This window comes from Chelon labrosus (assembly GCF_963514085.1).
Source record: "Chelon labrosus genome assembly, chromosome: 21".
NCBI classification, from domain to species: domain Eukaryota; kingdom Metazoa; phylum Chordata; class Actinopteri; order Mugiliformes; family Mugilidae; genus Chelon; species Chelon labrosus.
Window position 1 is genome coordinate 18,912,399 of NC_140354.1, and position 12,514 is coordinate 18,924,912.

The 12,514-nt window shown below is 45.4% G+C and overlaps 2 protein-coding genes across 2 annotated transcripts in view; one reads left to right on the forward strand and one right to left on the reverse strand.

The window, feature by feature from the left end:
- The window catches only part of ddx47 (DEAD (Asp-Glu-Ala-Asp) box polypeptide 47), a 262,281-nt gene that overhangs the window by 139,067 nt on the left and 110,700 nt on the right, over positions 1-12,514 (reverse strand). The window lies entirely within an intron of this gene.
- Positions 1-12,514, forward strand: part of smurf2 (SMAD specific E3 ubiquitin protein ligase 2) — a 60,925-nt gene that overhangs the window by 40,492 nt on the left and 7,919 nt on the right. Inside the window, exons 9-13 of the mRNA XM_084570187.1 lie at positions 2,138-2,222; positions 3,612-3,770; positions 3,867-3,914; positions 9,037-9,238; positions 12,030-12,133. Coding sequence (XP_084426313.1) covers positions 2,138-2,222; positions 3,612-3,770; positions 3,867-3,914; positions 9,037-9,238; positions 12,030-12,133 — 598 coding nt within the window. The remainder of the gene's footprint in view (positions 1-2,137; positions 2,223-3,611; positions 3,771-3,866; positions 3,915-9,036; positions 9,239-12,029; positions 12,134-12,514) is intronic.

Consider the following 12,514-nt stretch of genomic DNA (forward strand, 5'->3'; position numbering starts at 1 on the left):
AATTGAATTGATCTAGCTGTTAAAAGCTGGCGGCAGCCGTTCACTCCCACCCCCACCCTCCCCCTCCTTCCCTCCCTCCTCTCTCCGTTCTACTTTCTACACACAGTCAAACAATCAGACACATTCATGTGGAAGCAAACACACACACACACAACGCTATGATCCCCCATCACATGGCTAAAGGGAGTTTTGTTTATCCTCACAATAATATCTTCTGTAGGCTTTGGCAGCCAGAGACGTTGAAGAGTATCACAGCTTCTGGTGACTGGATCCTAAAGACGCTTTTATACTACTGCTGGACATAGACGCCGCAACTTATGCACATAGCCAATGCTGGTACTTGTGCGCCTAAACGCTAGTTGGCGCTGTCTCTTTTTTGTCAATCGGGTTCATTTTTGTTTCTACTTTTCGCTGTCAACAATGACAACTGAAAATTTTACCGAACTCTCGCAGAAGACGAGTCGTACAAATGTTTGTATCTCCGAATCTCCTCAGTTAACCTTTCCTCCATGTGTTCCATCTTGATCCAAAACAATCAATTAGAAAATTGCGGAGATGGAGAAGCAGCCGGAAATACTAAAGGAGAAATCCAATCGCAGCTCTTGCAGTCTGCGTCGCCTTGGCTCGTAGTTACATTTCTGGGGAGATGCCCGTCAGCTACGGCGCTAGGGTCTGTGTAGGCTCTACGTTGTCGCCGTAACCTCTACGTCAACTTCACGCAGACGTATAAGCACTCTTTACATGGATGCTAAATAAATTAAGTGATTAATAATGATAATCTTGTTACAATGCAGTGTTCCACTAGGAAACCTTTGGTCCCTGCATTCATGTGGATGCTACTTAGACACATACCACCCTCCTAAACATTGTTGCCACAAAAAAGAAAAAACACCTAGGATCAGCTCTAAAAGAAAAATAACTGCTGACCCAGTCTCCAAACTGAACTGATTCAGTATCTGTGGGATGCGCTGGAACAAGCCTGATGGGTAGAGGCCCCTCTAATGTCCTGGTGCCAATCAGTGCAGAGAAAAGAAACACCTGTGCAACCAATCACAGCCATTTTGTTGATGCTCTTCTGTCCCATCACCACATAAAGCCCCCGTCCCAACGATCTGATTGGGACTTTATTGACAAACCTGAATGAATCCACTAGAAGAAGATGATCAGCGATGGTTCCTCATGTTCCAGTGTCTTTCCCAACGCCACTGCCTGCTGTGAAGTGTTTAATCTGCAGAAAACTTAAGAGAAAAAGAAACTGAATCTGATTGAAAACTCCCTCTGATCAATCCAGTTTGTTCTGACTAAGGAGGCATTCATTACTAGTGTTCACGTAGACATTAGCACAAATATGACTGTGACATATCATCCAGGAGCAGCCGGTTCCACTGCATTTAAAATGATGAATTGTTTGGGATAATTTTGGCGTAAATATTGGTCCAACATCGAGATCAGACGGCTCCTCTTCTTCTAGCACATTTCATCTCGAGTGTTAAGATTTCAAATATATAACATATCTTTCACCAAACGTGTTTGGCCTGATGAAGACGGCAGGGTTGGATCTATGTCCTTACTTTTTCTGTAAAACCTGTCAGCAACTTCAGTTCTTTTTACGACGGGACACGCAAGCTGAAAGCTGTCCGTGTGTGTGAGCTGGTGGTGGTGGTGGTATAGCACGCTCATGGAAGACTGGAAGGCTTTGCATACATGTGTGTTGAAGCTGAGATGCCAGCAAAGAGCTTTACTGGCAGCCAGCTCCACGGAAACATCTCTGTCGGGGCCGTGATGAATGAGCTCACCAGCTGAAAAGTCAGACGTCCACCTCCCTCCCTCCCTCCCTCCCTCCCTCCTCTCTCTCTTCTTCCTTTCAAATGTTCCTCACCCCGTCTCTCACCTCCTCCCTCCTCTGCCAATTCCCGACTGCCTTCTGGGATCTCCTCTGACTCAGGCCGCCCTTTCATCTCCATCTGTCTGATCACGCTCTTTGCTCAGACCGATCGCAATCTGTCGTCACGTGACAGAAACTCGCTCGGCCTCATTTAGAAACGCAGCTACGTGCCAGAACATTAGGTACATTAGTGCAAACAAATTCTTTCTGATACATGTCAAGCTTAATACCAAGTGTCTTGTCTTCCCGCAGAGCAAAGGACGACGCAGCAAGGCCAGGTTTACTTTCTCCACACTCAGACGGGCGTCAGCACGTGGCACGACCCCAGGGTACCCAGGTATATTCACCTCCATCCACAATACTGTAAAAATGCACCGATCAGCCACAACATTAAAACCATTGACAGGAGAAGTGAATTGAATTGACCATCTTGTGACAATCTAATGTTCTGCTGGACAACTTTTGGACCTGACATTCATTCATGTGGATGTTACTTAGACATGTAGCACCCACCTAGACCAGACCAGACCAGGCACCCCCACCCCATAGCAATGACACTCCTTGATGGCAGCGGCCTTCCCCAGCAGGATGCAGCCACAAAAACGCTTTAGGAACAACTCAAAAACCATGAAGAACATCTCAAGGTGTTGACCTGGCCTCCAAATTCACTAGATCCCAAACTGATCAAGTATCCGTGGGATGATCCACAGAGGCCCCTCCCCTCAAAGCCCCCCCCCCACTAACAACATTCTGCTACCAGACACCACAGGACACCCTCAGAAGGCCCATGTCCATTCTCTGATGACTGTTTTTGAGGTACAAGGAGGACCTACACAATATTAGGAAGGTGGTCATGATGTTTTGCCTCATCGGTGTATAGTAACTGGTTGAGTTACCAGTTGACTTAAGATTTGTAACACAGAATTAGGTCATTAGTTTTATTTTAGCCTTTATAAATAGTCAAACAGACCAGGGAGGACAAAAGTTGCACGGTCGACAGGAAGTCAATACGAAGGTTAAACCGGTCGCCCTTCTTTGACACTCTTTACCTTCTTCCTGGAATAACTACTCACAGTCGTCTTACTCCCGGCCTTCTTATAGTTTGTCGTAAACCTGCAGCTGATTACGAGTCTGCCATGCTGTGAGAGGACCCGTGTCACGGGGCTTTAGGAGTAATTCTGCCCTCTGGCACGAGAGCTAAAAGGCCTCACGCTACCGGTGACTGTTGGGCAACGCTCGCTAAGGCGTGCGTGTCTTATTGATTACCGTATTCCCAAAGAATGCACACGCACGGTATCTACTCGTGCACTCCCTCAATAAAACATGACAGATCACGGCTCTCTTGCGTTCTGTCAGCATACGAGTGATGAATGTTTCTTTTATTGCCGTAGACGCGAGGCCGTCGGTCACGCCACGCCTTAGCAAGAGCTTCTCAGACGGCTCCAGCATTAGCAGATAGCTTAGCTGCTGCTTTGACTCCTTTAACCCTCTAAAGCAGAAATGTTAGCGCCTGCTGTAGCGCCTTAGCCTCCGTGGAGCCCTGCAGTAAATAATTTAGCTGGGAGAAAAGGGGAAAAACGCAGTAAATGTGATTTCTCAGACGTCTCGCAATCGCTCTCTCCACTTGAGTCCGGTTAGCCGGTGCTTTGCCAGATTTCCCGTCTTTGTCCTCCCACCCTTCTCTCAAATTCTTGTGTACAAATATTTTCAATTGCGTGTTCCTCAGAGATCTGAGTAATGTGAATTGCGAGGAACTGGGTCCTCTACCGCCCGGATGGGAGATCAGAAACACCGCCACCGGGAGGGTTTACTTCGTCGACCACAACAACCGGACCACGCAGTTCACAGACCCACGCCTCTCCGCTAACCTGCATCTAGTCCTAAAGTAAGCAACATACCAGTGTGGCAGCCTTTTAACCACAGTAGATTTAAATGTTTTTAGAGATGTATTTATTTATTTGTCTTGGTTTTATCTTCGTAGTCCAAGCCCCAATGGCTCTCGAGGAGGCATCGAAACGCAGAACGTCAGGTAAGCTTTGGGCTTCACGCCAGCAGCATTTACTGCACACAGATAGAAATAACCTGCAGAACAGCAGCTGTGATTCGTCTCTAAGTGGCCGGACGAACACAGAAAACTCTCCCTCCCCTTTACCTCCTACACACCATCTACTCGAATGTCTTCTCTCTTGTCTGTGTTGCAGTAAAAGTCTCTGTTGTTCAGTTCAGTTTGTCTTTTCTTCTGTTCCTTGTGTTCTAGATGCGACTGGATTCAGTCCAGTAAATACTTCTGCCATAGTTAATGTAGTCTGGAGAGGGCACCTTGTACCTCGGCTCCAGAAAACCTGTGTTCTCTACTCCAGAAATGTTCTGGTCATCCAACGCTGCCATAAACTCTCTAACCCTGTCTGGAATATTTCTCCCCTTGACGCTGACTCCAGGAAACTTTTCTCTTCTTCTGAACGCGGCGTTCAGTGTTTATTGTTGTTCTTTGGGTGCAGCCTTTGCCTGAGTGGACCTGGTGGTGAATCAAGTAGTATTGAATGACGATCAAGTACTACCACCTCACCAAACATCCACATTGCATAATTTACAAATTTCCGTCTGACTGGCTTAATGTTCCAGAGGAAACTTCTTCCACGCAGCAGACACGTGATTTTGACTCCTCTTCTGGGATTTTTAGCAGCTTTGACGCTGGCAAACCACCATTAAAACAGAAGAGGAAGAAGAGGTTTAGACGCTGCAGGAATCTGGTTTTGGTTTATGGCAGCCCTAAAATAAATAACTACAAAAAAAATCAGGTTCGGTTGAAGCCCGATACCGATGGTTTTAAAAAACGTCTGGATCGACCCCGATACCGAGCGAGACAACTCTACTATTAAAAAAAAAAAAAAAAAAAAGCTTTAGTCGATGTTTTACTCTGGAATCCGGTGCTGAGGCGTGTTCACCACCTGCAGAAGTTCAACAACAAACCCAGCGCAGTCGTTCTGCTGAGCACACGTCTGCAGCAGGCACACAGAAATACATACACAGCTCCCTCCCCCTCACAGCCTTTCTTTCCTCACCAAAAAAAAAATAAAAAAAATTCTAATTCCTCAGCCCTGCAGAGGTTTTGATCATAGAGGCGTTTTAGCACACAATCCATCACAAAGCTGTCTTTGGCCAGACATCAAATAGCAGAGTGGAAACCGAGGCTGCTGTGTCTGTGGCTGAGGAGCGTCTTACGTCCAGGAAACGAAGCATAAATTCTATGCCCAAGTCAATGAATGAGCTGTATGTGTGTGTGTCTATGTGTGTGTGTGTCTCCATCCATGTAGCTACGTGCTCGGTGCAAGCCTGCGTGCATGGATGCACATACTCAGAATTTCTTTCCCCTGTGCAGCTGTTCAAACACATACTGCGCAGCAATAGCCGTAGAATTACCCAGAGGTCTCTGCTCCTCAAAGGTGGAGGAGAAGCGTACGGGGTGGCTTGGTGGGCCTCCTCCGCCTGACCTCATTTCTTCTCCGTGCAGAGACGGTATGCATCGACACAAAGATCAGGTTTCCTTCTTCTTCTTCTTTTTTTTTTCCCCCCCTCCCCGTTCGGCCGGATCAAAGAACAAGTTTGGGATTTTGTGTTCGTCTGGCCTTTTTTTATTTCTTTAATTTTCCCCCCCCCCCTCTCATAAATATGTAGCTTGGCACGGCACGTTTGTTTTCAATGCAAAGAATGTTGTCGCGAGCACGATTGCGCACAGATGTGTTAAAATTCCCGTACGTGGAATTTAGATTTTATATGTTTAATGTTGGGGATGATTAGCGAGGAAGTGGGCGTGCCTTTTGAAAATATCGCAGAAATCGCGAAACAATCTCTGCAGCCGTTTGTGTTATGTGGTTTTACAGCAGAGGTGGCAAGTAACGAAGTACAAATACTCCGTTACTGTACTTAAGTAGATTTTTCAGGTATCTGTACTTGAGTATTTCTTTTTCTGACGACTTTTTACTTTTACTCCCTACATTTGTACACAAATATCTGTACTTTCTACTCTTTACATTTGAAAAACAGTCTCGTTACTTTTTTAACCTCCACGGATGGCAAGACGTAAAAGATGTGACATGATTAGAGCATCGGACTAGAGAAGGAAAGTTGAAGATGCGCTTCCTGTGTTCTTCTTCTACTGTTTTGAACAGGCAGCCTGTTTATTAGTTTGAGCTCTTCTGCCACCTAGTGACTGGAGGCTTGTTTATCCTTCAAGCGTCAATAACGACAGTAATACTGAAAGTCCACCTGACCCCACTATTTGATAACTACTGGTCTAATGTGGGAAAAAAACCAAAAACAAATTCAGGTATGGTGTGGTTTTTGTTGCTATCATTAGCTTTTTGAGGTTTTTTTGGAAGCTAGTTTACAACGTTAGCAATGCTATGGGAACACACCGTTTTGATAGTATAGCTAACACTAGCTAGCGGTTTAAAAACAACAACCCAGTAACCCCCAATTTATTATTAAAAATGATCCAGATGCTCATGCAGGACATCTGGTCAGTTCAGTCTAGATTATTCTACTAGAACTTTTTCATTTTGCAAAATTATCAACGGATGAATCGTTTCATTAATGGCAAAATCATTTTTACTTTTTACTTAAGTACATTTCAGAGCCTGTACTTTCTTACTTTTACTTGAGTAAAGGAGTTGAATCAGTACTTTTACTTTTACCAGAGTAGTTTTTTTACACAAGTATCCGTACTTTTACTTAAGTACACAATGTGAATACTTTTGCCACCTCTGTTTTACAGTAAAAGAAACATGTTTTCGACATAATATAAAGCGTTAATTAGCTGTTTCTGGAAAGTATTTATCCCAGACTTGACGGATCTTTCTATCTTGTGACAAAAATCCGGAGAAGATATCAGTCTGCATGGATTTCCATAAACACCGACATCCAAGACATCTGCCTTTTATCAGATGAGGGATTTTAAAAAATTTTCACCCCTTGTGTGCCGTCATCCCACAAAAATGTTTGATATATATTAATATATATACGTGTACGTCCATCAAAGTTACAGTTTATTGCCTTTTTATTTGCTAAAGACACCGTCTGAGCGTTCGGAGCATGGTTTTGGTTAAGTCCTTTGCAGATTGATGTTGCTATCTTCTTCTGGATGCGTCAAGGTCACCGTCCAATAGGTAACTGGATCCGTGTCTGGGCTGCAGAATCCCCCCCTCGCCGCCCTCCTTTTTCTGCACAGCTGTACAAGAAATAGCAGATGTTTTGTGATTTGTCGCGCAGCAAAAACATCTTCAGGTACTACGCAGCGGTGCCGGCGCTCATCAATAAGCAGCTGGACGGAGAACAGAGAACCGCGAACAGAGAGAGAGAGATTTATGGGTGAAAGTGCAGGAAGAGATGCCTCCTCTCCCTCCCGACCCTCTTGACTCGTCTACAGTGTTTGGGTGCTGTCAGGAGAGTGCCCTTCCACTGCCTCCCCCCCCTCCGTCTCTCTCCATCCTTTACCTCCCCCCCTTCCTCCCTTTGGAGTCTAGTCTGCAGGAAATAAAGGGATTCATGAGGAGGTCTCGAGTGTCCTATGGGGCCCTGTGGTTTTTCTGGGATAGCAGGAAGTGATTGAGAAGCCAAACTGGATTCTGTCGGGCAGACACCAGAAAACCAAACTCGGCGGCTTTGTTAAGGAGAAGTTGTCATTGTGGTGAAGGGTGGATTTAGTCTTGAGCTAAATGAATCCTGTATTCTGGTGTATCCAAAAAAAAAAACGCTAAAGGAAGGCGACTGGACTTGTGGAGTTTCTTGAAGACGTTTCATCCAAGTCTTCATTTGCATGACTAGTGTGTTAACGACCAGATATTTACCTGTCGTTGGAGGAAACTGTTTGTCGCCGTCCTCTTTCTCCAATGAATGGTGCTCTGACGACCCATTATCAGTCAGAGGCTCCCCAATGTGGAGGAAACTTTGTGTAGACAAAAGCTCAGAGAAGACTTTTCCTTCTACTCCTCTTTCAAACCGTCTTGTCTTCTCTGTCTGAAACGTGGAAGCTGTTGTTTTCTGTTTAGAAGTGAACTCACTGTTAGTCATGTATTTTGCTTCACTGAAAACTCCGCGGTTTGACCTAATTAGGGTTCGGCGTCTTTGTACCGGCGTTCAACCTCTGGTTCGTGATCAACCTGCCCCGCCTACTGAACCATAGCCTTCTCTCTTACCATGTGTGTGAGCCGTCTGCCACCCCAGAGTGTGGTGTTTACGACCCTGTTCAGGGGCGAGCACGCCTGCTACCCCCCACCAAAGTGCAGGAGTGCAAAAGGCCATTGTGTAAATAATCCTTTCGTGTCGGCCCCCTGTGGAGACTCTTTTGATACTGCTATACCACCCTCTGAGGCCTTCATCCCAACCCAGGTCAAAAGTTCTGTTGCCTTTAACTTTCAGATGATGCTAACATCCCCTTTTTATTAATTACTGTGGTTAACTGAAGGGAGTTTGAAGCCAGGTTTAACTCAAAGCTTCCACATATAAAGCGATTCGCTCGTCAACCGTCTCTTTGTAGCTGCCAGTCGTTTGCTAGTGGATGTTTCAGGCGGCTCCGGTTGCCGCCTGTCTCTTTGTGGTAAAGCAGATTATAGATATTAACCTAGTTATGACCAAATATGTAGTTTGTGCAACCTGTCGTGTTTTCGCTCGCTGAGCAGTGGCCTTGTTGACCCTTCATTACCTCCAGTGCACATGATGAGTCAAAAACAACAGAGCATCAGTAAAAACCTTGTTTTAGTTCAGCCATCCCCGTGTGAGAGACCACAAGGCCAGGTGGAGGAGGGGAGGAGGAGGTGGGAGGAGGGAGGAAGATGTGGCAGTGAGGGAGAGGTGTTTCCTCCAGTAATCCCACCACCACCACCACCTATGTCTGTCTGTTTCTGAGCGGCTGAGGCAGCTGTTTGACTTGATGTGCTTCCCAGATGACCTCAGTGTGTTTACTCCTCCTTCTCTGAGCTCTTGGCCTCCCTCTTGTTATTTCTGCTCTGATGCTTGCTTTTTTCCCCCCTCCCGAGTAATCTTGTTTGTAATCGCCACCGGTGCACCTAACGTTTGCGCCTTTTCATCTTGTTCCTCTCCGTCTCTTTCTCTTGGCCCGCCTTTTCACCCCGGTTCCTCCTGTCGCCGCTCAGTCGTCAGAACCAGCTGAAGGATCAGGCCCAGCAGGCTCTGGTGTCCCCCGGTCAGCTCCCAGAGGAGGCCGAGTGCCTCACGGTGCCCAAGTACAAGAGGGACCTTGTTCAGAAGCTCAAGATCCTTCGCCAGGAACTGTCCCAGCAGCAGCCGCAAGCTGGCCACTGCCGCATCGAGGTGTCCCGAGAGGAGATCTTTGAGGTGAGTTTGCGGAAAAAGTGTCGTCATATCATCTAGAACTCATAATAGGTGCTTGTTGGTGAAGATAAAACACAACACCAGTGCAACCACCTGCCAGCTAATTAGTATTTGGTGCTGTAAAACAAGTCTGTGTTCATTTTATTGCCTGGAAGCCCGTCCACGAAATTTTACTGAGGCAATTTTGCTCTGGAGTCGTTTGTTATGCCCAGCAAAGATCAACCAGGCCGATCAGATTGTTTGCTGTAGTCATGCACGTCACCTGAGCGCCATGTAATTGAATTTGTTTACAACATAATGTTTAGATTACTGCTGTAAAAGATCTTAACCATAGACTGTATAAAAAGTGGGCGCCATGACAGCTACTCAAAAGTGAGTAGAGCTCCCCCTGGTGGCTGGCTGCAGTATAGGTCATAAGCTCCGCCCCCCTCCATGTTAGTGGATGGGACTTGGGCCAAACTAAAACACTAAAGTCAATGTACGTATGTTCAAGTGTCGTTTTAGTTAAGTTATTTGACGCTACAGAAACAGGATGTGACATCATGAAGATTGACAGTTGCCATTGACAACCACTACATGAAGCTGTCCAGTAGAAATTTGAGAGCAGGAAATTAGCAAAGTGTATAAACCAACATTTCTTACTAACTATAGGTAAAGCAGATATTATCTCGGACAAAACTGTTCAGACTCTTGCGCCAAACTTGCAAGATGGCGCCGCCCGTATCCCCGGGATACTAGCGTCAGTTTGACCAATGGGAGGAAGTGGAGTCGTCCATTTTTGTTCTACAGTCTATTTACAGTGAAATAACTTTAAAGGACGAACCGCTAACAACACAATGGTTGTAGGACTACACACTAAACACGCCTCAGAGTAAAATCCAGATTCCAGTCTTCTACACCAGGCTCCTAACACTTTCAGTTATTTTGTTCCTGCAGAGCTGCTTGTAATTACCAACGTTATTTATAGACTCCTGTTATTTTAAACATTGTCTGAAGGTATTTTTTCTCTTCGTTCGTCTTGTGTACTCCCGTAAAGGTCACATCTTGCAGCAGTTTGGCTGTGAGAATGATTTCTGTCTCACACACACAAACACAAGGTTATCTATGATGTGTGAAGGTAGAGTCTGGTCAAAATCTAAAGCAGGATGTTCTCAGCGGGAGGGTGGGGAGTTTTTTTTTTTATTATTATTTTTTATTATTTTTGTTTTCTGCATCTGAGAGGTGTAGGGCCTTCGTCAGAACAACAACACCTGCAGCAGACTGCATGACCCTCATAAAATATGCACAGGAATGTGCTGGAACGGCCGCGTCTGTTAATCTGAACGAAGACATTTTTGTTGGCTGATCTCAATGTGAGGGAGAGGGCGGGGAGGAGGTCGGGGGAGGAGGGAGGCGGAGGACGTCTTGAGGTTGAGCGAGACATAACTGCATAGCTTCTCCAGACCAGCTGAGGCATTAAATTATGACTGAATAGGAAAGTGTTAGCTGGTGGGCTGTCAGAGCTGCCTGACTACTCAGATAAGACATTCCCGTTTCTCCCGGAGCAGCTCTCAGTCGTCCGCTCTGATCTGGAGGGCACACTGGAACCTGGCCGTGTTGTTATTATAGTCTTACGGCTTTGTTTATTACAACGGCCTCTAATCCACTTTAAATGAGCCCTCCCTCTGATGCCGGGTGCACGTGGGATGAACACAGAATTAGCAAAGAGAGATGCCTTGTTTCCCACAAAGAAGCTACCAATACATTTATGTGGAGCGTCCTTGGAATACTCCTAACTAGAGATAAAATACGATTGTTTACTCACCCACATAACTTTTGTGTAATTTGTAGTCCTTCGGGAGATATTTAGATCTGCGTATATCCATATAGTGGGAGTGAATGGGGCACCGAATCTAAATAACGCATTATCTGCCGCGAAACTCGTTCATTTCATATTTTGTTATCGTACGCTAGTGCTATTCCCCGTTGATTGCTACTGCTTGCTACTCCTATGGTTCGTCCACAACCTCAGAATCGGGAAAAATATTCAGCCATGTTGCAAAAAAACTAGCAGTAGCAAATTACAGGTAAACAAGCCAACCGTGGCGGGTGTGCACGGCGCTCAGAGATGACATCATCCAGGTCAGAAGACATCATCCGGACTCAATGGGGAATGGAAATAGCGTATTATAACAAAATATTGGTGAAATGAACGAGTTTCGCAGCAGATAATGCGTTATTTAGAGGCTGCGTTTCGGTGCCCCATTCACTCCCACTATATGGATATACGCAGATCTAAATATGCCCCGAAGGAATACAGATTACACAAAAGTCATATGGGTGAGTAAACGATCGTATTTAATGCAAGAAATAAGGTCCAGGTTGTAAAAAAAACAGTAGTTCCCCTTTAAATTAGAGAGATTCCTGGAATATTTCTCGCCAGGAAACGTTTCTTTTAAACGTTCAGCGGTAACATTAAAAAACAATCAACTACTACCACCTCGCCAAACATCTACATTGCATAATTTATAAAATTTCTGTCTGACTTCCACACAGCAGACATGTTTAGTCACGTGATTTTGGTTCTTTGATGATTTTTGGCAGCTTTGATGATAAAACAAGAAGAAGAAGAAGATGTTTTGACACTGCAGGGACGTGGTTTTGGTTTATGGCGGACCCAATATAAATACCCACTAAAGATCAAGTTTGGCTGAAGCCCAATATAGATCATTTTATAAATGCTTGGACTGGCTCAGATTCTGTTCTAATCTCAATAACAGCTCCTTGATGAGGTATTTGTTTGTCTGCGTTGCAGGAATCGTACCGACAGGTGATGAAGATGAGGCCAAAGGACCTGTGGAAGAGGCTTATGGTGAAGTTTAGAGGTGAAGAGGGTCTCGACTACGGAGGAGTGGCCAGGTGAGGACCTCTAAGGAGTCATCCATGTTTTTATCTCGTCCTGCAACACTGCAGCTCGTCTGTTGACAGGAAAAAGCAAATAAGAGCACATCTGCACACGTCCCATTTAGGTGACTCAGGTCTGCAGACCACTGTCTTCTGGTTGTCCCTCTGTAGGGCTGCAGATAACAATAATTTTTTCATCTGTGGGAGTTATGATGAGGGCTGTAACCATAGTAACATGACAGCCATGGAAACTACGTCCCTGTGGTAGGACGTAGTTTCAGACAGTGAAACCAGTATTTAAATGGACGTCCAGCTGTTGCAGCCGTCCCCAGATGTCTTCTCGTCTCTTTATGATCTGGTAACCGGTATCTCTTCCTCCTCTCTCTCTGTGTCTGT